The following is a 25,222-nucleotide window of genomic DNA, read 5'->3' as shown; positions in this document are numbered from 1 at the left end:
TTGAAAGGTTGTGCTACCTGCTACTAAGATTTTCCTCCAAGAAGAGTAAACACATGCTGACATTTCCACCCAGCTCTTTTCCCAGCCACAGAGCAAATATTTTATGCATGGCTGGACAAGAAGTCCTATAGAAGCCACCCTGTAAAGGAAACCATCAGCATTGATTAGGAAATAAAGTTGCATTTGCTTCAGAAGCTATATCTGGCACTCTCGAGTGACTCCTTCCTCAAAAAGAAAAACTACTTTGAAAAGTTAAGTCTTCAATATCTAGGTGTTTTTCCTATTAAAATACCTAAAAGCCAGTACACAGGGTTTTACAGGTATTTTGGAAATCCCAAGACATTTCCCGTTTGCTAGCCACCACATTAAGTGGAGGAGTGGAGGCTGTGGCTGAGTGGAAGACTCTGTTAAAGGAAAGAGCCTCTTGGCAATAGATGACTGGCAGCCACTCATGGCAGGCAGTTCTAATGATCTGTAGAGGCCTGTCCTCCTAAACACTCCCATCCTAGCAAGGGTTTGGTGGTATTTTTCCAATATGAGCAAGCCCTGAGTAAAGTACAAATGATGGCAGGATTTGTCTTTGGAACCAGCAGCCCTTCTCCACGAGCATCATTCCTAATAAATAAACGACCTGCCTCAAGCTCTCCACCTACTCAGTGTACCAGGAACTACAGTCTCACACATTTTCCCATCTTTCATGCCAACTGCAACACTTTTATTCCTGGTATTTGGAGTTTGAGACTAAGTTAATGCATTTCTACCTGGGAATGTATTTTACCTCCCTCAGATTGTAATGGGTAGTACTCTTCCTTTTCTATGAGATAGGTGGTCTTACCCCTAAGGATTTATTCTCTTCAAGAAAGGATTCTCTTGTAAAAGAACTGTAATCCATATATTTGAGAACTTGGAGGTCACACACTAAAGTTTGCATCCCCATTTTTTTTTTTTTTGCTTATTTAAAAATAGAGAGCACTGGTCTGTCAATAGTTGTTCTATTTTAACTGTAATTGGAAACATGACACACCATACTCCTAGGTCGTTACATTTAGTGTTGATTCAGCAAATGCTTATCACATATTTACTAATTTAAAATGTGGGGAATACAGAGTCAAACACTGGGTCACTAGTAAGACTTGAATCTTGATCTTTGTTTCATTTAGGATCTTTGACATTGATGGTTCCATAATAGTTGCCCTAAACTGCTGAGAAACATCTATAAAGAACAGGGGGGTTATCTCACTTTGCAAATGTCATGGTCACAAACCCACTGGTTTCTGCAGGGAGGTTACACCTGGGCAGATGTACCAGTACCAAGTTCAAGCTGAAGCTGGAGCAGAACTTGGAGAAGCGTCACCTCCTCTGAACCACATCCATGGTGATCCATACTGTGGAGATGGGAAGGTAGCAAGGTAAGTATTTTTGTGAGTGGCTGTATGAGCCAAGTCACTCTTGCCTTCAGGAAATAGTCCAGTTTGAGCTTGAATTTCTTAGAAATGTATGTGGGCAAGCATTATATGATTTTCATGAGGAAATTACAATATCTGGGACTTGTTAGTGACCTTGAAAGGCCATTGATGTTTCTGCATAATTATTGAGTGACTTACTTCAATTTAGAGCTCATTCCAGAAAAGTGAGATATTGGAGCTGATTCTGTGGAGCTTATTAGGGCCTTGGTGGGCAATCGCAACACAAAGATGCTACAAGGAGAGAATTTATGCAGAGGATGGTTATGTGTCAATTAATGTTGAAGGAAGATATATTTTGGACAAATGACCTGCCCTGTACTACCAATTAGCTATATGATTTCAATAGCTAGACATGATTTGAGATGCCTATGCCTAATGCTTGTCTAACCTATACTTATTTAAAGCTGTTGGAAGGCAAGTGCATTAGTGAGGGATATCTAGAAGAACAGATCCAATTGAATTAATCTGTATTAGTGAGGACATTTATTGGATTAGCTATAGGATACAGGCTGGGAAGTTCCACAATGTCTGTCTATAGGCTGGTGGCATGGAGAGCCTAGTAGCTGAGGCTAGATGTCTCAGCAGTCCCAATATGGCACAGAAGGACTGGAGGATTCCTGAAGAAGCCGCTAGTCAGTCTTCATCAAAAGGCATTAGCTATGTTCCAATGAGCACAAATGATAGCCACATGGTAGATGCATGCACCAGACAGTAGCACAGGCAGTCAGGAAAAAGGCCCTGTGTTCTCCTGGAGCATCTTTATAGATAGTTTATCCCTGGAAGGGTCACCCACTCTGGGGAAGATCTTCCCTTCTCCATCAGTCCTTACTGCAAATAATCCCATCTTGAGCTGTGTGATGGCTAATCTCTGGTTGTTAACTTGACAGGATTTAGAATTATCATGGAAACAAATCTCTTGCTATGTCTAGATTAGATTAGTTAAGTGGTAGTAGGAGAACCTAACTATAAGTGGTACATCCCATGGACTAGGTTCCTACATGGTATAAAAAGAGAAAGCTAGCTGGTTGCCAGCAGCATTCATTGCTCTGCTCGTCTCCTTGCTGGTGTGATGATGGGGGAGACAGCTTTCTGCTCTTGCCATGCTATTCCTGCCGCGATGGCTCTCACATGTAAGCTAGAGTCAATTCTTTCCACAAGCTGCTTCAGGTTGCATATTTTGTCCCAGCAATGCAGCTGGTATAAACTAATCTTTTATGACTTGTAAGAGACAGAATCTAGTTTTATTTTTACATATGCATATCTAATTTTCTAAGCTCTATTTATTGAAAAGTCTGACCACTAATTTTTATCATTGTCAAAAAAAAATTAGTTGGCTGTAATTCCATGAGTTTGATTCTTGAGTCTGTTCTGTCCCATTTGTCTTTGTGGCTATTTTGATGCCAATACCTTGCTGTTTTGATTGCTAAAGATTTGTGGCATATTTTGAAATCAATAAATATAATGCCCCCTAGCCTCCTACTGTTTTTTTTTTCTATTATTAAAATTGTTTTGGCTTTTCAGAGTTTTTAGTGGTTCCATATTAATTTTAGGATTTGTTTTCAAATTCTACATAAAATGTCATTGGCCCTTTACAAAGGGTTTTGTGTGTGTGTGTGTGTGTGTGTGTGTGTGTGTGTGTGTGTGTGTGTCTGTGTGTGTTTGTGATTCTCTTCAATTTCTTTCACCAGTGTTTTATAATTTCATTGTAGAGAATTTTATCTTTTTGCCTGAATTTGTTCATAATTTTTTGTGGGAGTTATAAGTGGGATTTATTTCTTGGCTTCTATTTCAGATAATTATTAGTAGAAAGAAATACTACATATTTTATAGGCTACTGGAATTAGTAAACAAATTCAAAAATCATAGGATATTAATCAGCTCTTTCTAAGACTCTATTCATCACAGGACTAGTAAAGACTCTTTATCACTCACACAATTGGAACTCTTGTGATAAGCTTTTAGATGTTGTATACCCAGAAGCCTCTTGACTTCTAGAAATCCCCACAACTCAGCTCACTGACTGTGCTAATTAGCCATTGTTGCTAAAATTGCTTCTACATTAAATGCATGTTTATTTTTTTCCTGTTAGAAAAAAAGCGTCCTCTTATCTGCCACTTTTATACAGTTGGCATTTTTAATGTACAAGAGGAATTTAAATTAATTAAAGTGCTGAAGTCATGTTATGCACGTCCTACATTTCTAGGAGCCTCGGGGAAGAGTGTGATGATGGAGATCTGCTGAATGGAGATGGGTGCTCAAGAGCTTGCAGACTAGAAGAAGGCTTCAGATGTGAGGGTGAGCTTACCTGCTCCTGCCTAGGAGCTGAGATTCTGTCTTAGTTTTAGAGGCATTTCCATGAATTATGTTTTCTGAATTCTTACTATCCTATACATATAGCATAATGCTAATAACTATCAGAAAACACTACATAGTCCATGTATTTTAACTCATTCAACACTTCTATGGCTATGAAGAAACCAAACTGAGGGACACAGAGGCTTAAATGACTTGTGTTTGCTTATTTAGATAGGAATGGTGAAAACAGAATTTGAACCAGGGGAGTTCAGCTCTAGAATTTCATGCTATATGGTTAGGTTGGTTCTACTACTTCCCAGATGGTGGTACTGAGGACTTCTCTTTTATTTTAGTTTCATTCATTTACTTTTTTTGATGTGCTTGTGTGTATGCACGCATGCATGTGTGTATGTGTGTGTGGCAGAGGTGTATGGAGTATGCATGTGTATGTGTCCTTGAGACACCCATGCACTCACCTGTAGCAAGGTACACACACCTGTGTGTGTGCTGTAGTGGATGCCAGGTGCCACACTCCATTCATTGCTTGCTCATTCTTATTTGAGCCAGTGTTTCTTACTGATTCTGGAGCGTTCTGATTTTACTTGAGTTCTGATCCCGGGGTCTCTGATCCCCTCTGAAACTGTAGCCACAGACACATATAGCTACATACAGATTTTCTTGTGGGTTCTGGAAAATCAGGCACAGAGGTCACAGGCTTCCTCAAGCCATGCTTGCACAGGAAGTGTTCTTATCAGCTGAGACACCCATCCTCATACTCACACCATAATGCCAGATAAGTGCATAATAATGTAGATTCTACATACAAATGAGGGCTGGAGATGTGGCTTATAGAATATGTAGTATTTCTCACTTAAGGCATTTGCCTACAAAAACCTAAGGACTCAGGTTCAATTCCCCAGGTAAACCAGACGTATATGGTGGCACATTCATCTGGAGTTCATTTGCAGTGGCTGGGGACCCTGGTGTGTCCATTCTCTCTCGTTCTCTCTCTCTCGCTCTCTCTCAAATAAATAAATAAAATAAAAATGTCCATGACCAGTGTAGCTTTGACTTGTTGGGGTAATTTGAGGATTAGAAAGAAAGAAAGTCACAAAGAATAGAGTGAAAGCTCTGATGGAAACACTGCAGCAGTGCCTAACCAGCTTCATTTATTTTAAACACACTCAGAAAATCATTGTTAACAACTTTCTTTTATCAAATAGAAAAAGTATGGGAATAGGAGACAAGGTCAGATGATGTAGGAATAAGACAGCTGCAGACAATTTTTCTGCATATACCCTCTTCTGCACAAGGTCAGGCCCATACAAACAATACAAGAGGAGGAATTAAGGAGTGGCTGTGCCCCACTCTGTTCTCTGCAGTTCAACTACAGGTAGACGTGGCTGTGCCTGTGACAATGGCTCCTACTGGTTGTGGCTCGGTACAAAAGATAAAAAACCTTTAGGAAACCGGGCGTGGTGGCACACGCCTTTAATCCCAGCACTCGGGAGGCAGAGGTAGGAGGATCGCTGTGAGTTCAAGGCTACCCTGAGACTCCTAGTGAATTCCAGGTCAGTCTGGGCCAGAGTGAGACCCTACCTCGAAAAACCAAAAACAAACAAACAACCAAACAAAAAAAACCTTTAGGAAAAGTTTTAAATAAAAGTGAGAATGAAGAAATATTCCAAGCCAGAAGGTGTCTGTGTTCAGCAGATGACATATGAAGGAAAACAAAAGGCATGACACATTTTTGGATCTAGAAATTCACTAGTGATAAATTATAACTAGGTAATTTTGAACCTTAACCTTTGGCATGTAAGTAAGGCAGTCCACAAACAACAGCCAATATCTGCATATCTTGTAATTAATCTGTGGAGCATAATCACATAAAAGTTATGGGTAATAGTGCATTTAAATACATTAGTGTATGGAATCTCAAGATAAAGTAGAATATTATTATAATTCTTAGATTCTGTTGGATAAAATGGATTATAGAACACAAATGCCCCTAGTCTCTGCATTAAAAGCTGAATCATAGAATTTAGCATCCATTTATCCATTCACCCAGTTTATTATGTATTCAGTAGTACCATGAATTTAGTGCCTTTCCTGGATCAAGACCTTATGTCTTCATTTGTAAGTACAAAAGTGACTAAGTCTAGCTGCTTGAAGAAACCCCTTCTAGCCCTAACAGTTGGGCCTGTAGCCTCTGCTCACATAATTCTTCCAGTGAAGAAGGCATTTTGAAAGAGACATTGGGTTTTAAAATGCCCTTATCAGTTACGAAGTTCTCCCATTTTCTGGTTTACAAGCTGAGACACAGATCATTGTAGTGATCCATCCAAGGATGTTCAACAAGGACCCTCAAAAGCCAGTCCTGAAGCTCATCTTCCCTTGTATTTGGTCAACTGTGATTTCCTTGCTATGAAACCACAGAGGATACATTTTTTCCTGTTTTATTTGACTACCATTCAGATATTTGAAATGCTTCCTTGTTATTCTCCTTTCCAATACAAACATCCCCTCATGTGATTAGGTTTCCAGACCCTTTACAATTTACCCCAGCCTGGCATGCTTTGTGTGGTCAGTGCCCAGAATGGAATCCAATACTCCAGATGTGGTCTGGCCGAGTAACGTACACTGAAGCGATTACTGCTCTCTTCTGTGCACAAGTATTTGTTAATGCCACCTCTGTTTGCATCATTTCTTTTGGTAGCCGCATAGTGGTCTTATGCTGAAAATAAATATACATTTCTCCAAACACTATGCCATCCCCATCCCCAGTGAAGCTTAACTCTCATTTAACTCAAGAGCAGACTTCATGTTGCTTCTATCACATTTGATCCCATAAAGTTTGACTCACATTTCCTCAGCCTCTAACTCTAGTAAGACTATATCTAAATTATTTTAACTATACTTAAATACTATGTTTAAGACCATATTTAGACTACTTACTGGATGAAGTAAATATTCTACCATTAGACATCTTTTTCAATGAATTATAAGTTTACCATATGTTAGACATACCATTTTACTTCATTATTTTTCAAAAGTATTTGAACCATTTGAAATGTACTTTAAGAGTAGTCTGTAATTTTCAAACAAAATTGCAAAAAACCAACAATTTTAATTCTGTAAAATAATACTCAAGAAGCAAGAAGTAGTCACAGAATCATAAATAAATATTATGTATGTATATTGTTATTATAAATAATAAAGGGATAAAGAGAGAGAGAATGAAGGGTACAGAAGAAGGAAGAGAGAATATTCTGGGAAAGTCCTTTCAAGTTCACATCTACTGGAGGGAAGGAGTGTGTGGGTAGGCCATAGATTTCATGGTACAGGATGAAATCCCTCAATGGGCTGAAAACCGTGTCCTGTAAACAGGCATGCAGAGATAAAATTTCCATAGGAAGGTCTTATATTAAGAAAAATAATAACTATATGTTAGCAAGTACCTGAAAACTTCTATAACCAGCCTCCCTAGTGGAGAAATTTTTAAAAAAAATAAAAAGCATGGCATAGCACAGTAAATTTTAGTAATACTGTTACTGGAGAGGTAACAGAATGTTTGGTTTAATTTGAATTTTGATTCCTTTTTAATGTTCTATCATTTTAAGTAGAAATGGAGAATTAGGTTGTGCTGTTAATATTAATTGTTCTGCATTTGGTAGAACTTTAATAGATGGTTTTGTAACTGCTTCTCAGCTTTCAGTATTGAAGAAAGCCAATCTACATGCCTCCTAAGAGCAACTCTGGTCACTTAAAGAATTACCCTATGAGCAAGTGTGGAACTTGCCCAGAGCATCCAAGCTTGTGTTCTCTGCCTTAGCATGAAGCAGTACAGAGGACAGGGTGGGACAGGACCTGCTTTTTCTAAGTCTACTCTACTTTCCATCACTTAACAGTCAAGGGTGATTTTTAAAATCATGCAAACTCACTGAGATTTGGATGTCTCAATTACAAAACAAGCAAATACTACACATATCTCTTGATTATTGTAAATAAAAAGATATGATGCATAGTTACCCTTATTCCCATCCTGTCTAATTTCAGAGCAATTATCCAGTTAAAGAAACATATTCCATGGGGAAAAAAAAAACTGATTCAAAGATGCAGAATTAGGTGGCTACACCTATCAAATACGTATTTCAAAAACTATGAACAGGGGAATTCAAGTACAGACTACTACATACTATTTATTTGAATTATCTTGCTGCTTTTTCATATGTCTTTCATTTTTTCAACATCTATGTCTAATTATGATGGACAATTATATTATAGATAATGAATTTTGTCTAATTTACCTTTACTTAAACCTTCTTAGCTGGGAGTAGTGCACATACCTGCAATCCTAGCACTCATAAGTGGAGGCAGGAGGATCAGATATTTAGGCTAACCTCTACTAGAAAGATTGAGTCCAGCCTAGGCTGCATGAACCCTACCTAAAAGAAAAATACATCAAAAATCAAAACCACAACAACAAACAAAATGTATCATACCGAGCTTAAGTTACCAATGTCATTCCTTTCCCCCATTTTCAGGCCTTTTGATAGCTATGCATGAATTCTGCTTTTTTCCCTAGTAAGGAAACCACTTTCTTTCATATATGTATGAGTGTGTTGAGTGTGTAATGTCCTGCCTAGCCTTTGCTAGGCTTGAGTGGGCTAGGAGAGAAATATACAGGGGATTCTTCCATGTTCCTAAGAACTGTGAAAACATTCTTTCAGTGCCATGCCTGTTTCTTGGCAGGGGAGCCAAGCCTTTGCTACAGGTATGAGGGAGATGGAATTTGTGAGCCTTTTGAGAAGGAAACCAGCATCAAAGACTGTGGCCTCCACACTCCTGAGGGATACTTGGATCAATGGGCTACACAGGCTTATTCCTCTCACGAGGACAAGAAGAAGTGCCCTGTTTCCTTGGTCACAGGAGAACCTCGTTCCATGGTAAGTTAAGCCAGATGAATTAGTTAAGATTGATCAGAATTATGTTGTGCCTAGAGGCCGAACGGAAGCTTACCATTTATTCCAGACTTTGTCATCCAATTTTGTCCTCACTGATCTCAGCATGAGATAATTTTAATTAAAATCTTTCTAGATTAACCATGAAACCCCATCCTTCCAATGAAACCCAAGGAAAGGCTCTTGGCTTCCAGTTGCTTTCGTTGCCAGATACATTCTTCCATCCATTATAATAGTGGATAAAATAAACCTTTCACAGTGGGGTGAAGTAATTGTATTTTAGAGTCCTCCTTTTTGAGGAGATATTTAGGAGAGATTGGAGAGCTACTCAGGGCTGGTACCACACTCAAGGATCTCATTAAGGATACTGGTGTCTAGAGTGGAGCACTTCCATCCTTCGGTTGCAGTTCCCTTCCTTCTTCTCATAACATAACTCTTGCCCATGTAGGTATGAAATTAGCATTTCCTTTTGGGGAAATATATGTGGTACTGGGGTTTGGACTCAGAGCCTTATACATCCTAGACAAGCATTTGGTCTCTAAGCTACATGCCTAGCCACTTGAAGTAAGCATTTCAGGTCCGAAGAAAGTAAAAGGTCAAAGATAATTTGTTGTATGCTAGCTGAGTCTTTCCTTTTTTATTGGGAAATGGCAACTTTTCTCAAAGTTCAACATTAGAGACTTCCACCCAGACCATATTGGTCTAATCAGGTCTAATCATCACCCTTACTTATAATGAAACCTGAGAAAATGGGCATTTACTTAAGTGGGTTATTTTGAACAAAGTTGGAGTTCATTAATAAGAAGGTGAGGGGCAATAGATATGATTGGATGACTAGCCTTTTTTGCCACACTCTGAGACAAATCCTGGCATCTTTCCCTTTAGAGTTCTGGCGCTTAGTGACAGGAAGCTTGGAAAGTTGGAGATCCTGAGTTCATGAAGCTCTCTGAAGTGGCTTTTAGTCTAGCCTGACTGTCTTCCCTAAGTGAAGTGGGAGACATTTCCTGGAGCTCTACTTCTCAGGTTCTGTTACCCAGCCAAGTGCTCCCTGGCTCCCTGACTTGGAAGCCTCGCATTGGGACCAGGGAATGCTAAAGTTTAGGTCCTAACATCACCCTGAAAGGTCTTGCCAAGCGAATCCCTGGAGCAATTACCTGGAATGTTCCAGGACTAGCCTTTGGGCTGATGGTGAACTAAGAAGAAAACTTTGTGTGTGTGTGTGTGTGTGTGTGTGTGTGTGTGTGTGTGATAGAGAGAGAGAGAGAGAGAGAGAGAGAGAGAGAGAGAGAGAGAGTGTTGACTCTGGCAAATTACATGGTGAAGCTATCAGAGAACATTTAGAATTTCATCTACATTGAGGAAAGTTTTCCTGCCAAAGCTGTGATCATGAGATCATCTGAAGAGAAAGTAACTTGGCTTTCTACTGGGTGATTCTATGTCTTTATTTACCTCTAGTGCTCCACATTTAATTTTTGGTTACACTTGCTTTTCAGGTTTGTACTTCATACCATCATGATTTACCCAAGTACCATCGCCTGACAGCCTGGTTTCCTTGTGTCACCAGTGGGGAAAGTCGTCAAGATGATGGGAGTGAGCAGCCAGATGGTAGCCAGCAGAAGGAAGATGAGGTGTGGCTCGAAGTAAGTGATCCAGATGAATGTGTGTGAGGGCTCTAGCTAGGAACATGTGCCTGTGAAATTGGGAATTTAAACTGTTTTGTTAGGAAATTTTCTTTTCATATCTCAAAGTATATCTAAACTTGATTTTCAATTTTATTTGGATTTTGGAACTCAGTATTACTCAACATTTTATCAAAGTAATAAATGCAGGGGCAAGCATAAGAAATGAAATACATACTTCGAGTTTTTGAAAAATGACCATTTTTTTTTCTTACCATTACCATATCAAGGAAAAGGGCCTTAATATCACTCCCATAAGCTCTCTCATGCCTTGTCTGTTATACTACAAATGTTTCTACGGATCTTACTTCTATCACCATAGGTTAGCTTTGTTCTTCATGTTACTAATTTTTTCCCATTCAGCAGTATACTTGTGGGACTGGTGTTCATTTTCACTGCAAGACATCATTTTAATGTATAGAGATATAATATATTCAATTATTTTAGTATTGATACTTTTGGTTATTTATATTGATAAGTAGAATATTTGAATTACTTCCATTTTCTTAGTATTTCCTATTACAGAGAGCTGTGATAAAAGCATTTCTGTAAATTTCTTTTGGTGAACAGGTCTAAACTGACATGGTAGAGCAGCTTTGGTTTCAAGTAATTTTCTGCAGTGGTTACACTGCTTATACTTCCACCAAAGATGGTTTTATGTCGCAATTGCTTCACAGTTTTATAATATTTAGTATTTTAAGTTTTAAATTCAATCCTTATGTTAAAAATATAAAAGTATTCTGCATTTTAACAATTTATAAGGAAATAAAAATACCAAAACTCATATTTCTATAGTTCACTATACCTTAAAGCACTGGAAATGGAAATATGAAAAATTTCATTTGTTTGAAAAAGCCAAAAAGTACCAAGAGTAATTTGAACATTGCTTGCTTTTTTCTTTTCTTAAAAAAAACATTTTATTTTCATTTGTTTAATTGAGAGAGAGAGAGAAAGAAAGAGAGAAAATACGTACACTAGGATCTCTTGCCACTGCAAACAAACTCCAGATGCATGGGCCACTTTGTGCATCTGGCTTTATGTTGGTACTGGGAAATTGGACCCAGACAGACAAGCTTTGCAAGCATGTGCCTTTTGCTGAACCACCTATCCAGCCCTTCTTTCTTATCATATAATTTACATATCAAAGCTAGCATCTTTTATGCCTTGGTGAATTTTCTATCCCTAATCATATTCTTTGCTAAGCTTAGATCAGCTCCAACATTTAATATTCTACACTTCCAAGCGCTAAATACCTCTGTGCAGTTCCTTTAACATGAATATTTTTTTCCTCATCTTTCTCCTCAGGGGCATCCTGTTATTTTTGACAAAACTACTTTACTAATTTGCAGTGGCAACTTCACTTTCACTAACGTCCTCTGGCTGCAAGCCCTGTCTCTCTATTGGCAGTAATGTCATCATTCTCAGAGTTAGCTGTTTGTTCAACGACTGTATTTAACTTAATCAATCAACTTTCATCATTATTATTGAACTTTGCTACTCGCCATCTTATTCAGTTTCTCCTCTTGGCTAGTGTATTGGTTACTGTTGTTGCTGCTGCAACAAAACGCCTAACATGAACAAGTTAAGGGGAAGGATTTTACATCAGGTATAGTCTATCACTGCCAGGGTCCAGCCCTGGCTTGAAGGAGGGTCCCCAAAGAGAGCTGTGAATGGGATCGGCACAATAATGACTTGAAGTCAAGTTCTGGTGCAAGCTAACAGGCCAATGCTGAAGGCAGCTGCGTTTTTCCATCTTTCTCTCTCTGCTTCTCTGTTTCCATGTTTTTTCTTTTTTCTATTTTTCTTGTTTTTGTTTTTTTTTTTTTTTACTCTTTCTCTTTTTTTTGTCTTTTTTTTTTTCTGTTGTCTCTTTTTTCCCTGCTTCTATGCTTCTCTGCTGCCACAGCTCTTAGCCTCAGTCTTTTATTTTCTGATCATGTCATGCAAGAGCAAACTTCAAGAAAGCTACAGTTTCACAGAATTCATAGAAAGTTTTTGTTATTCCTTTTCATCAAACAATCCCATAATTATACACCTCAAGTAAAGTCATCAGGCCCCTATAATGATTAACTGTTTACGATCTCCATGTATGTGTGGTCAAGCACTTGTGATTTCCTGAACTTCTACTTTCAATTATTATATTAAAGGTGAGAGACAAAATGACCAGAAATGGGGGTTCCTATCATTAATCATTGATCCAATAGATCCATTTATCTCTCAATCATTTATTTTGAACTTTCCTTTTCATGTCTCTCCAATTCTTAGACATTGGTCCCCCAGTTGAACTCTTTCTGACTTTGGTTGTTTTTCTGTAAGGATTCTTGGTAAAGAGTCATAATTTGCTGCAATTGCCACCATTTAGAAAAATTAGTCATAGAACAATTTTTACATTGATCCAAGAGGTTCATTGTTTCCTCCTAAGTGTACTGTACTCCATGCCTGACTTTCCTTAAGGCCTTTAAGGAAAACAATTATCTCTGACCCATTTTGTTGTTTTTCCAATTCTATGCCAGAGCCTCTTTCAGATACATTGACCAACATTTCACTAACACCAATTTTTACTGGAAAAGTAAACTTAGAGATTGGGACACCAAGTGAAAGACAGAGAAAGACAAACATTGTACAGAAAACCACAGATATCTATAGCATAGAGAGCCAAAGATTTTTCTATAGAGGGGCCATATTGGACTTCAAGGAAGAGACAGTTGGGTTAGAACTGTATCATGCAGCACTTCAGCGCTCGATACCTCGTGATCCTGAAATGGCATGCTTGCCATCTCTGGCCTATCACAGCAGGGGAGGCATGGCAGCACCCACACATACTATGTTACACACACAAATAAAGGCACATTAATTGCCATCATTGTTTGTTTGTTTATTTATTTATTTATTTATTTATTTATTTATTTATTTATTTGAGAGCGACAGACATAGAGAGAAAGACAGATAGATAGAGAGAGAGGGAATAGGTGCGCCAGGGCTTCCAGCCTCTGCAAACGAACTCCAGACGCGTGCGCCCCCTTGTGCATCTGGCTAACGTGGGACCTGGGGAACCGAGCCTCGAACCGGGGTCCGTAGGCTTCACAGGCAAGCGCTTAACCGCTAAGCCATCTCTCCAGCCCAATTGCCATCATTTTAAAGTCTATTTGATAACACCAATATCCTAGTGACATGAAGTTCATCTTTTTGAACTTTTTCTCTTAATTTTCATCCATCTGGGTCTACGTACCCATCAGGACTCTTTTCTTCTTCTTAAGCTAATACATCATAACCAATAGCAGAAATCTCTACTTGGAACTCTCCAATTAGCTATCTCACATATTTTAGATTTGTACCCTGATTTAATTCTAAAAATAACCTGGAGTCATAGCCCTTTTATTAGAAAGTGATAACTAATATCTTTGTATATATAAATCAATGAACATATAAAATCTATTAATAACAAATAAATTTCATGAACCCATGTTGTACCTGATTTTTAATAATCGACTAGATTTTTGGAATAGGTTTTCAAGGACTGTAGGATTTCTGACTCTTTCTTCTTCATTTAGGTTAATTTATTCTTGATTTCATACACAAATATGATTTATATGTCATATACATATATACATATATGTCAGAGACAAAGTTATTACACAACTGCAAAGCAACAGTACTAGAAAAACATTCCATATATTAAATACTATTTATCCCCAAATTTTTCTATTATTTCAGTCCACATTTATGGAGGTAGCATTTCCTTAGTTTTCTTTATTCTAATTTTAGCAAATAGACCAAGAACATGAGAAGTTTCTTATATAAGTATGAAGTGCCAATTCTGTTGTTACAATAAAAAGCACATTCTAAACTAAGTTATGGCTTATGAAATGCATGCTCATGCAATCTTTTAAAATGTGATTCTTACAAATCCCTGTGTGTGACAGAGTAAGCATTTCCCTAATTCTTAGTTGAAGAAATCATAAAAGGTTCAAAGTGCTTCTCCTGTTCCACTCAAGGGTAATATGGTAAACCTGAAGCTCACATGCCTGTGTTTTCACTCTAGTCCCATGTTTTTCTCCCTTGGCACTCTGTTGCTTCACTCACTCAGCTCTTAGTAAACACCTGCAGTATGCCAAGACAAGAACTAAGCCCTTGGGATAAGCAGGAGCATATGGCATGATCAAGAAAACAAATTAATTGCTGGAGAGATGGCTTAGCAGTTAAGGAGCTTGGCTGCAAAGCCTAAGAACCCATGTTAGACTCTCCAGATACCACAAAAGCCAGATGCACAAGGTAATGAAAGTGTGCAAGGCCCCACATGCACATGCACATACGGCGTCACAGACATCTGGAGTTCGATTATAGTGGCCAGAGGCCCTGGTGTACCAGTTCTCTCTCTCTCTCAAAAAAGGAAAAAAGAAAAAAAAAAAGACCAATCTGTTGTACTTACCACCAAAAAAATGCAAAAGAAAGAAAGAAGAGAAAATAAGTTAAAGAGTATGCGGAATCGGAAGGGTTTCCTATCTGCTTTTGTTAGATTTCTTTTGAACTTTTAGAAGAGCTCATAGCTGTGAATCTAGGTCAGAGCATTTATTAAGTGTTTATTGTAAATTCTGGGTGCATTAGCAGATAGAGGAACAAGCAGAAGGCATGATTTATTCCAGAAAGTACTCTGCATGTAAGTAATATACACAACAAATGAAGCCACCTGAGAAGCAGATGCTGAACAACTGCTTGTTGTTTGGTTTGTAGGAAGCCAGTCAATATATGTATAATCATATGGTTATGCCTTTTTTATGTTTGTTCTAAAATATTTCCAATTTGGAACCATCTCACTTGGGCTGAACTAGTTATCAATCCTAACAGAAACCACCATATGCTCATAGCATTTTAAATACCAGGGTCCTCTACATCAGCCAAAAGGTGTGGGTTGCTGCCTGAAAACCTTGCTACATAAGCCCGAGGCCTGCTATCCATAATTCTTTCTTTTTTTGACTTGTTTGGGTTCAACCAGCCAAAACTGAACATGAATCTTTAATAGAAAATGCAATTCACGTTTCATTGTTTGGATTTCACATGAGCATCCCCTACACAATGCGATAAGAGAGAAACACATTTATAGGAATGTATTCTTTCCCATATTTTTCCTCACTCTAAAATGGGTATTTTAAAATTCAGAGATAATAAACATTTTTAGATAAATGACTAGTAAAAACACAGATAGATTAAAATTCAAATCCAGTTTATTCTAAAGGCCATGGCTCTCCCTTTGTATGCTAGGTATTGGGAAACACTGTCTGTGAAAAGCTGGATGTAAGACCTTCTAGGGTTTATATGTTATACAACCTGTGTCCGAGCTATTTAACTTTGCTGCTAGTTAGAAGGTAGCCAGAGAAAACATGTTAATGTATGGGCATAAATTGTAAATTTTTATATCAATCATACTAGCTTTGGTTTGAACTTTTTTTCCTGTCATTTTAAAATGAAAACAAACAAACAAACCAAAAACAATTACCTCAGACATACAGGATTATAAAATGGGTCAAATTTGGCCCATGGGTTGTAGCATGTTAATTCTAGCCCATACAATGCTTTCAGTTAATACTAAAGATATTTATATTTCCTTTGACATTTTTATTCAGACTTTTGTTGAGGTAACAAAATACCTAACACAAACAAGTGAAAGGAAGAAGGATTTCCTTCAGCTGTAGTTTCAGAGGCCTCAATCCTCTTGCAGAGGATGATGTGGGGAGCACAGTAACTCATCACAGCAGACAGCAGGGAGACACAGAATTCCTGTGCTGATGCCTGGCTTTCTCCTGTTCTCCTTTTATCCCAGTGGAGTGGGGCTACAAGACCATGGGATGATGTTACTTACATTCAGGGCAAATCTTTCGTGCTTCGATAATACTATCTGAAGACTCCCCTACAGACACATCTAGTGGCATACTCTGCTTTTCAAGGAGCATCTCAGTCCAATCAAGATGCCAATCAAGGCTGGACATGGTGGCACACACCTTTAGTTCCAGCACTCAGGAGGCAGAGGTAGGAGGATCACCATGAGTTCAAGACCACCCTGAGACGACATAGTGAATTCCAGGTCAGCTTGGGTTAGAATAAGATAGAGACACTATTTTGAAAAAGAAAAAAAAAAATGTCAATCAAGATTAGCCATCAAGCACTGCATGACAACATCACCTACAAGTTCTTTTTAAAAAACACTGCCTCATAGAAATGTCTTGTACTGTGGGAGGAGTCAAAGAGGAATACATTTTACCATGTTCACCCTTAAGCGACATCTATTGCAGTGGCAGTGTGAATGGATAGCCTAGAAAACAAAATGCCGTAAAGCATGGCTACAATTGCAATAAAGGAGTAAATTGACTTGAAGGATCTACAGTGCAGGGAACTGTAGAGTTTTCAGAGTTCAATAGCTTTCAAGATAGATAACCTAAAATTTTCCTTTTCTATAAATGCTCCTTCTACTTCATCTGCCCAGTGAACACATACTTACCTGTGAAGTTTTACCTTAAGAATTGTTCCCCAAATAAAGCTGAGCTTCTGGGCTTATGAGATGGCTAAGTTGTTATAGGTACTTGCTTGCAAAGCCTGAACACCAAGGTTCAAATTCCCAGCACCCATGTAAAGCCACATGCACAAAGTGGGCATGCATCTGGAGTTCATATGCAATGAAAGGAGACCCTGGACTGTCCATTTCTCTCTCATAAAGAAATAAATCATTTAAAAATTGGGTGCTTCTTGAACTTGTCTCCCAAGCCCTATGTACAAAATTCATCAGTCCCTCCTTAATGTGCCCTCCTAAGACAGTGGCTGTAGGCTTTGCCATTCTTTTCTTGTCCATCTCTCTATCCAGTGACACCTCTCTATCCAGTGAGATATAGTGATCATGTGCACAGAGGCCCTGGAGACTCTTAGATCTATGTCCTGCAATGAGCACAAAACATGCTTGTTGTAATGTTCAGACATGTTTGATGAGTGTCATTATGTCCTGACACTAGCCATGAGCTAGTAATGTTATTCAATGGAGATTGTAATGAGCTAGAGATGCATATTATAGTATTTACAAGAATCACAAAATACACATATACAGAAATTTCTTTTTCTCGATTACTCATGAAATTTGTCTAGTTTTTTTTAATATCGAGGAACAACTTAATTTACTTCATTTTTCCCTTTGTTCTATTTGTTTTCTATTTTATTAATTTCTATTCATCCCTTTTTCTCTCTTTCTTCTTGTTGTCTCTAGATTTATGTTCTTTTTCTCACATCCTCATTTGAATAGTTAGCTAATTTGATTTTACTCTTCTATTAATTTTCCTGATAAATTGGTACTTTAATTGAGCTCCACAAATTTTGACATACAGCTCTATTATTTTTTTTCTTCTCTTTTTTTATTTTTTATTTTTTTAAATTTTTATTAACATTTTTCATGATTATAAAATATATCCCATGGTAATTCCCTCCCTCCCCACCCCCACACTTTCCCATTTGAAATTCCATTCTCCATCATATTACCTCCCCCTTACAATCATTGTAATTACATATATACAATATCAACCTATTAAGTATCCTTCCCTCTTCCTTTCTCTACCCTTTATGTCTCCTTTTTAACTTACTGGCCTCTGCTACTAAGTATTTTCATTCTCACGCAGAAGCCCAGTCATCTGTAGCTAGGATCCACATATGAGAGAGAACATGTGGCGCTTGGCTTTCTGGGTCTGGGTTACCTTACTTAGTATAATACTTTCCAGGTCCATCCATTTTTCTGCAAATTTCATAACTTCATTTTTCTTTACCACTGAGTAGAACTCCATTGTATAAATGTGCCACATCTTCATTATCCACTCATCTGTTGATGGACATCTAGTCTGGTTCATCACATTTCCTTAGAAGTACGTGCTCAACCATGTTTATTGCTGCTCAATTTATAATAGCCGGGAAATGGATACAGCTCTATTATTATCTTTTATTTCTAGGAATTTTATAATTTACTCTTTATTTTCAAAGCCTTACATTTTACTAGCATTTTGTTTGTTTTTAACATTGATTTTCAGAACATAACAAATTTTTATTGTGCCAGCTGGGATATTATTTGAGGGTGTTTTTATTTTATCCACCTTTGGCCCTATGTTTTATTGGCAAACACTTATAATCATTCATGAACTAAGGACGAGTTCATAATAAAAACATATACTCTGCCTTAGCTTGTCAGAAAACATCTATCATCCTTACTAATTTTTCTCCATATATTTTATATACAAAAGTATCTACAAAATTCTCCTCCTATAATTCAGTTTTGACTTGTGATCTTGCTCTTCTTTCTGGTCTTCAATTTTTGTTTTTCTATTTTGCTGTGTATATAGTGTACATACATGATTATATGTATGTTCATATGCATGTGAGTGTAACTGTATGTGCACATGTGTGTTATGAATAGGAAAGAGGACAATATTGTATATCTTTTTCAATATATCAACCTTATTTTTTATTTATATTTTTGATTTTTGGTCACAGGACCTCTCATTGAAACTGGAACTCACTAATAAAGCTGGATTAACTGGACAGCCAACACTAGGGAACCCTCTCTCTTTCTCTTTGACTTCTCAGTGCTATGATTATAGGCAATTGCCATAATGCTGGCTTTTATATGGATGATGGGGATCCAAAGATAGGTCCTTACTTGTACAGAAAGCACTTTACTGATGAAGCCATATCACCAGGCTTCCATTTTTTTTTATTTGCTTATGTATTATCTATTTTCAGGTTGACAAGTTTAATTGTTGTTTTTATTATTTTGGCAAAACTTACACATATTTACAGTGTACAATTTGAAATTTTGATGGATAAACACATTGTGACATGCCCACCAAAATCAAGCTTATACAAGCATGTTCCTCTATCTTTCTAACATTGGGCTGTAAGAAAAATGAAACATAGTTAAATTTAAATATCAGATAGTGACTGATATTTTAGTATTAATATTTCTATGTAATATTTCATCATACTAACACAAAAAATTGCTTTGCTTTTCAGAGTCAAATATACCCAGATACCTTTTGCCTCAGTTGCTTTGTTTTTTATTAAATCTACAAATTCTTTTATGCTTTTCTTTAATTAATTAGATGCTAATCACATAGTCAAGCAGCTGACCCATCTCTCAAGCCAGACTGACTCAGAAATTACTTCAACTGACCAGGAAACTCTTCACATACCATAATTTGGAAAAAAAAATTGAGTTGTAGAAGGCATTGAATGTATCTTGCAGTTATTTTCTAATTGCTGGGACAGAAATAGTTGAAAAGAGGAAAGGGTTTACTTTGGCTTACAGCCTTAAGGAGGATATTCACAATGACAGAGAAAAGATGATAGTGAAAAGGAAGGACATTCACATTTACCACAGCAGGTGGCAAAAAGCAGCAAGAGTGAACTGAGCTCTGATAAGACCGAGTTTTCTATGATACCCATAACCTCAACCCCAGAAACACACCTCCTCCAACAAGGACCCACCTCCTGAACTGACATCAACTGAAAATCAAGCATTCAAAACACAGGAGGCTATAGTAGGTCATATCATTCAAAAAGCCTCAGACCAATAACCAATTTGGATTCTTTTTGTTGTTATTGCTATTCATGGGAAAGTTGACAAGACTTCTTATAGAGGTTCTGACGATATTAATGATCTATATTTTCTGTCTTCTATAGAACTGGAGCAGCAAGTTAATAGTTTAGAAACTGGGAGAAAACATACAAACAGAAGGAAAGGATTGTACCTTCTGCTTTAACATCATCCATTCAAGAAGCATTATATAAATGATATCTCCTTAGGAAACAGTTTTATTTGGAAATTTCTTTCAAATGAGGAATTTAGACTGAATGATTTCTTCTAGTTTTACATTTAAGTTTAAGCTTGGTGGTGAACTTTTAAAGAATATAAGCAAGTGTGATGAATAACAGTAGTGCTATTTTCTTTTATTTTTCATTTTAGAGAGAGAGAGACAGAGAGATAGATAAAGAGAATTGGTGAGCCAGAGCCTCAGCCACTGAAATTGAACACCAGATTCCTAAGCTGTCTCTTTAGCCTAATAGTACAGCTTTAGACTGCTTACTGTTCAGAGCAAGAAAAGAGCTATCCATTGATATCTTCAAAGCCTTATCCCTCAAAATTTGGTTGTGACCAGAAAGCCTGTTAGAAGTGTGGATCTCAGTTCTATTAACTCATGATTTGCTTTAGGATGATTCTTGGGAAATTTATATGTATGTGAAAGTGTGAGAAACACTGCTTCTAATGTTTATTATTTAGTATTCAGTTGGAATCACCTTCAATTCATTAAATGAAAACTCAGTTAAGTACAGAATTTTCTGTTTGATAGAGCAGACAATTTTTAAGGTATATTGGGATTATTTCCACATGCAAAAGGGACACTTCTAAAAGATTCTTGTGCTTCAAAAGCAAAATTCTATGTTGTTAGGGGCATTGAAATTTGTTGATTACTGCATTGTTTCAGATTTCCACAAAATCAAAGATAACTGTGTGTGTGTGATTTTTGTTTCCATCAGAAAAATAGTCTAGTGCACTAAAAGAGCAATTCACTTCTCAGTGGCTGTAAAGGTTATTTCCAGAGGGTAAAGCATTCATTTCTCCCTTTCCTATTGGATTGCTACTAATCTATGTTTTTACTGGTTTTACATGAAAGCTATTACTGGTTCCAAACATAGAAACTTCACAGACACGAAGTTCCCTGAATATCTGTTATAGCAACATTTCATCTGATTCAAGATGGGCTCTTGTCCAGCTGGGCAATACTCTCATTTTTCCCCTTGCTCATGCATTCCTGTTCCCATGGGAACAATATAACTGTAATCTATAAAACCTTACCTTATTCTCAGGCTTTGTCTTCAAGGGAGGTTATCCAGAATTAAAGGCTTAAGATGAAGATTTGCAATTAGTTTATTGAAAACTGCTCTTGGTATCTAATCTGGGGAAAGGAAAGAACTAGGATTTTACAGAGGAAGCAGTGGAACTGAATCACCTACAAGTGGGTATCTGAGTATTAGGGAGAGTTACCCAACTTTGCCTGTCATTTACTCACCTCTGCCAAAAGGTTAGCAGACATAGTCCACTTCACCCAACCATCCATCCCAGGAAGGTGGCATCACCTTTCACAAGGAATTCATTTTCACTAAAAGGACAATTTCCAAGAAGAATTTTCTTCATCCTTGTTTCCACAATCATGAAAGAGGGTATGTGGATGACACATCACAGCAACCACTAGAGATGTAGTTTTATCCCTTTATAATTTTCTTTTGAGGTCCCATAAATTTTTCTTTTTTTAAAATTTTTTTTTTATTTATTTATTTGAGAGCGACAGTCAGAGAGAGAAAGACAGATAGAGGAGAGAGAGAGAATGGGTGCACCAGGGCTTCCAGCCTCTGCAAACAAACTCCAGACGCGTGTGCCCCCTTGTGCATCTGGCTAACGTGGGACCTGGGGAACCGAGCCTTGAACCGGGGTCCTTAAGCTTCACAGGCAAGCGCCTAACTGCTAAGCCATCTCTCCAGCCCCCATAAATTTTTCTAACAAACACTTGCTCCACCAATCTGTGATGATTGATCTCTGGCTGTCCACTTGTTTTAGAATCACTCTGGAAACAAATCTTTGGTCACTTTCATGAGGCATTTTCTTGATTAGACAAATTGTGGTTTGAAGTCCCAACCTACCTATGGGCAGGACCATGGTCTTGGTTCCTGGAATGTATAAAAAGGAGAGAGATAGCTGAGCATCTATCTTTGGCTCTCTTTACTTCTTCTTTTCTGATGTGACAATGTGATTCTGTTTTCCTGCTTTTTCCATGTTTTCTCTGAAAATGGACTTCCTCTCAAAAATAAACCATTTTTTTTCCTTAAGCTATAGCCAGTTGAGTATTTTGTCCTAGACTTGAGAAAGTAAGTGATATAGAACTGAGAAGCGGGGCTCCTGCTGTGATAAACCCAACCATGTTTTTCTTATTATTTGGGAACTGGTTTTCAGGAAGAATGTGGAAATATTTGAAACTTTGGACTAGATAAGTCTTCCGATACTGTAAGCAGAGCTTAATGGAAAATTCTGTTGAGAATTTGGAAGACCCGAGGCTGAGAGAAATGTGGACAATGGGACCTTAAATCATGAAATTCCAGAGGGTAACAAGGACTCTACCAGGAAATGAGCTAGAGACAGTTTATGTGGTATTCTCACAAAGAATCTCGCTGTGGTCTGTTAAAGTGCTGAGACTGGACAAAGGTGAATTTAATAGTATTAAACTAATGTATTTGACAGAGCGGAGGAAATTTTGAGGCAAACTAGCATTGAATCTGTAGTGTGGCTTTTTTTATTAGCTCTGATTCAGATGTATAGTGAAATAGCAAAATGAAGAGCCAAAGATATAAAAAATATAAAGTTTAACATGGAAAGAAATGTGAGCAAGTGTAAAATCCCAGGCCTAGATACTGTAGTCACTAAAGTTGTAAAGTCTCTAAAGGAAACTCTATTGCTTTCAAGAGCCACTGATTGAAGGTTCTTACTAGTAAGAATGTGAACTCCGTAGAAAGGAAAAGGTCTGAGGGAAGAATGCTAAAGAAGTTTTCTACTCCTCATGGTCAGCATACAGAACTTCTGCAACTGAAATACATACAAGGCAAGGCTTCATCTCAGTATGGTAGCAGAACATGGCAGTGTTGACCATGTGGTGCTGGATTTGGAAGAATGAAAATTTAAGATAAAAGGGGCCATGGAACATTGCACCATGGTTCCAAAGAGCTGTTGAGGCCATGTAATGTGAGCCAGGGCTGGTATGCAGGAAGCCTTGTGAGGTCACTATATGGATCTATGAAAATAAGCCATAGGTTACAAGAGACCCCAGGATTTTGGAGATGCCAGGATTATGGGAAAGCCACCAAGGAAAACTGAATCCTTGTATGGATCCTGCCTAAGAAAGGTGCTTCAGGTAACACAGCTGGGGAAGCAAGCTACCTAAGACTTTGGAGTCCTGGTGATACCATCACAAGCCCCAGATACCAGACATGGAGTTGCCAGATTTGGAGTTTGCTCTGCTGGAACTTAGTCTTGCTTTTTTCTTTTCTTTCTTTCTTTCTTTTTTTTTTTTTTTTGATCATTAGTTATTACACCTCTATTCTTTGGATTATGAATGTTGACTTTTGTCAATATATATTGGAAGTAAGTTGTTTTTGTTTTTGTTTTTGTTTTTGTTTTGACATTATAGCAGCTCATAAAGAATTTGCCTGAGTCTTACAAGGCACTCTGTACTGACAATTTTAACCAGTATTGGAACTGTTAAAAACTGTAAGAGCTTCAAAAGTTTGGGTATATTTTACATTATAATATGTCCATGAGCCTGTGGGGACAAGTGCAAAGTTATGGCTTTACAAGTATAAAGTTATGTTGGAGTGTCCAGTTGACAAAAGTGGAGTTATGATGGTTAATCTCTCATTGAGTGATTGTGAATATTTGGAATGACCATGAAAACAAATCCCTGGTAGTGTCTGTGAGGGATTTTCTAGTTTTAGAGTAGTTAAAGTTAAAGTGGTAGGAACCTCCATACCTTTGGTCACACCCATCTCACAGGCTGATTTCTTAGATTGTATGAAAACTGAAAGCTGTGTAAGCCTGTGTCATTCATTGCTCTACTCTGCTTCCTCAGTATTGGACTGAATGTGACCAGCTCCTTCCACTCTGTCTTCCCTGACATGGTGGGCTGTAACCCAGAACTATGAGCTGAAATGAACCCATCCCCTCTTAAATTCACATATTTCATCCCAGCAACAAGAAATTAACTCATACAGAGTCTAAAGTTAGTTTCAGGAAATGCTCTTAGAAGGATTTGAACTGATCATTTGACTAAATGCAAATATTACATTTTTGAAAGTCTACCCTTGTCAGTGGCATAAAAGTGACAGTCTGTTTATTCCACAATATGATAGTTGGCCTCACTCTTAGAAAAAGAATCACATGAATTCAGAGTATTTGTGGTATTTCCTGTAGCATGAAAGAATAATGCAGATTCTCCTGAATAGTGATCAGTACCAAGACAGTCAAGGCTTACCCATGGGAAAGAAGTCAGCCCAGACTTAAAACCCTATTTTCATTTTAACACACATCTTCAGGCTGGAGCAACAAGAGAACTCAGTGACTAGAGTTTACTTACCTCATAGTCTCCCTTCCTGTACTAGGCCTTCACTTCAGGAAAGAACCCTTTTAACTTGCTTGTCAAAATTTCTGAGGACTATAAGATATGATTATAATATTACATTAAAGTATTTGAAATTGCTAATGCTTGGTAATTTTTCACCTTCAAAAGGTTAATTTGTTCAAAAAATAGTGCCAGTGATCTTCTTATGATTTTTGTTGAACACTGTTGAACCAAAAGTGGCTTTTAATGTCTCTCAGCTCTCTATAACCATCCGCAGGCTTTATGATTTTGCATTTACATGATTTCATTATTGGGGGAGAGGTCCCAAAGATCAATTAATTTTCAGATAAATATATAATTTACTGTTTACCTCAAATTTGAACACTTGTGATGTCAAAAGAATACAGAACTGCATGGGGGGTGGGGAATGTAAGTTTCTTCCTGTGTAGCATTTCCTGTCAGGAAATCACTCACTTCAGCCTTTAGAATACCGTATCAACTTCCATAATCAAACTTTGCAGTACAACACTCAGTACAATTCTCAGAAATCTGCTATAGGAAAAAAAGAAAAGAAAAGAAAAATCACCTCACTGAGCTTAGTGAAGACTCCAGCATAACATGTGCTCGCGGTGAACAGG

The 25,222-nt window shown here is 37.6% G+C and overlaps 1 protein-coding gene across 2 annotated transcripts in view; it reads left to right on the top strand.

Annotated features, from left to right (window-relative positions):
* Pappa2 (pappalysin 2) overlaps positions 1 to 25,222 on the top strand; it is a 253,987-nt gene that overhangs the window by 111,403 nt on the left and 117,362 nt on the right. For both annotated transcript variants that reach the window (XM_045146446.1, XM_004658765.2), the window contains exons 9-12: positions 1,281 to 1,409; positions 3,670 to 3,761; positions 8,514 to 8,707; positions 10,216 to 10,362. In XM_045146446.1, coding sequence (XP_045002381.1) covers positions 1,281 to 1,409; positions 3,670 to 3,761; positions 8,514 to 8,707; positions 10,216 to 10,362 — 562 coding nt within the window. The remainder of the gene's footprint in view (positions 1 to 1,280; positions 1,410 to 3,669; positions 3,762 to 8,513; positions 8,708 to 10,215; positions 10,363 to 25,222) is intronic.

The sequence above is a fragment of the Jaculus jaculus genome, chromosome 1 (assembly GCF_020740685.1).
Source record: "Jaculus jaculus isolate mJacJac1 chromosome 1, mJacJac1.mat.Y.cur, whole genome shotgun sequence".
Taxonomy (NCBI): Eukaryota; Metazoa; Chordata; class Mammalia; order Rodentia; family Dipodidae; genus Jaculus; species Jaculus jaculus.
This window is presented reverse-complemented; position numbering and strand designations above follow the sequence as displayed.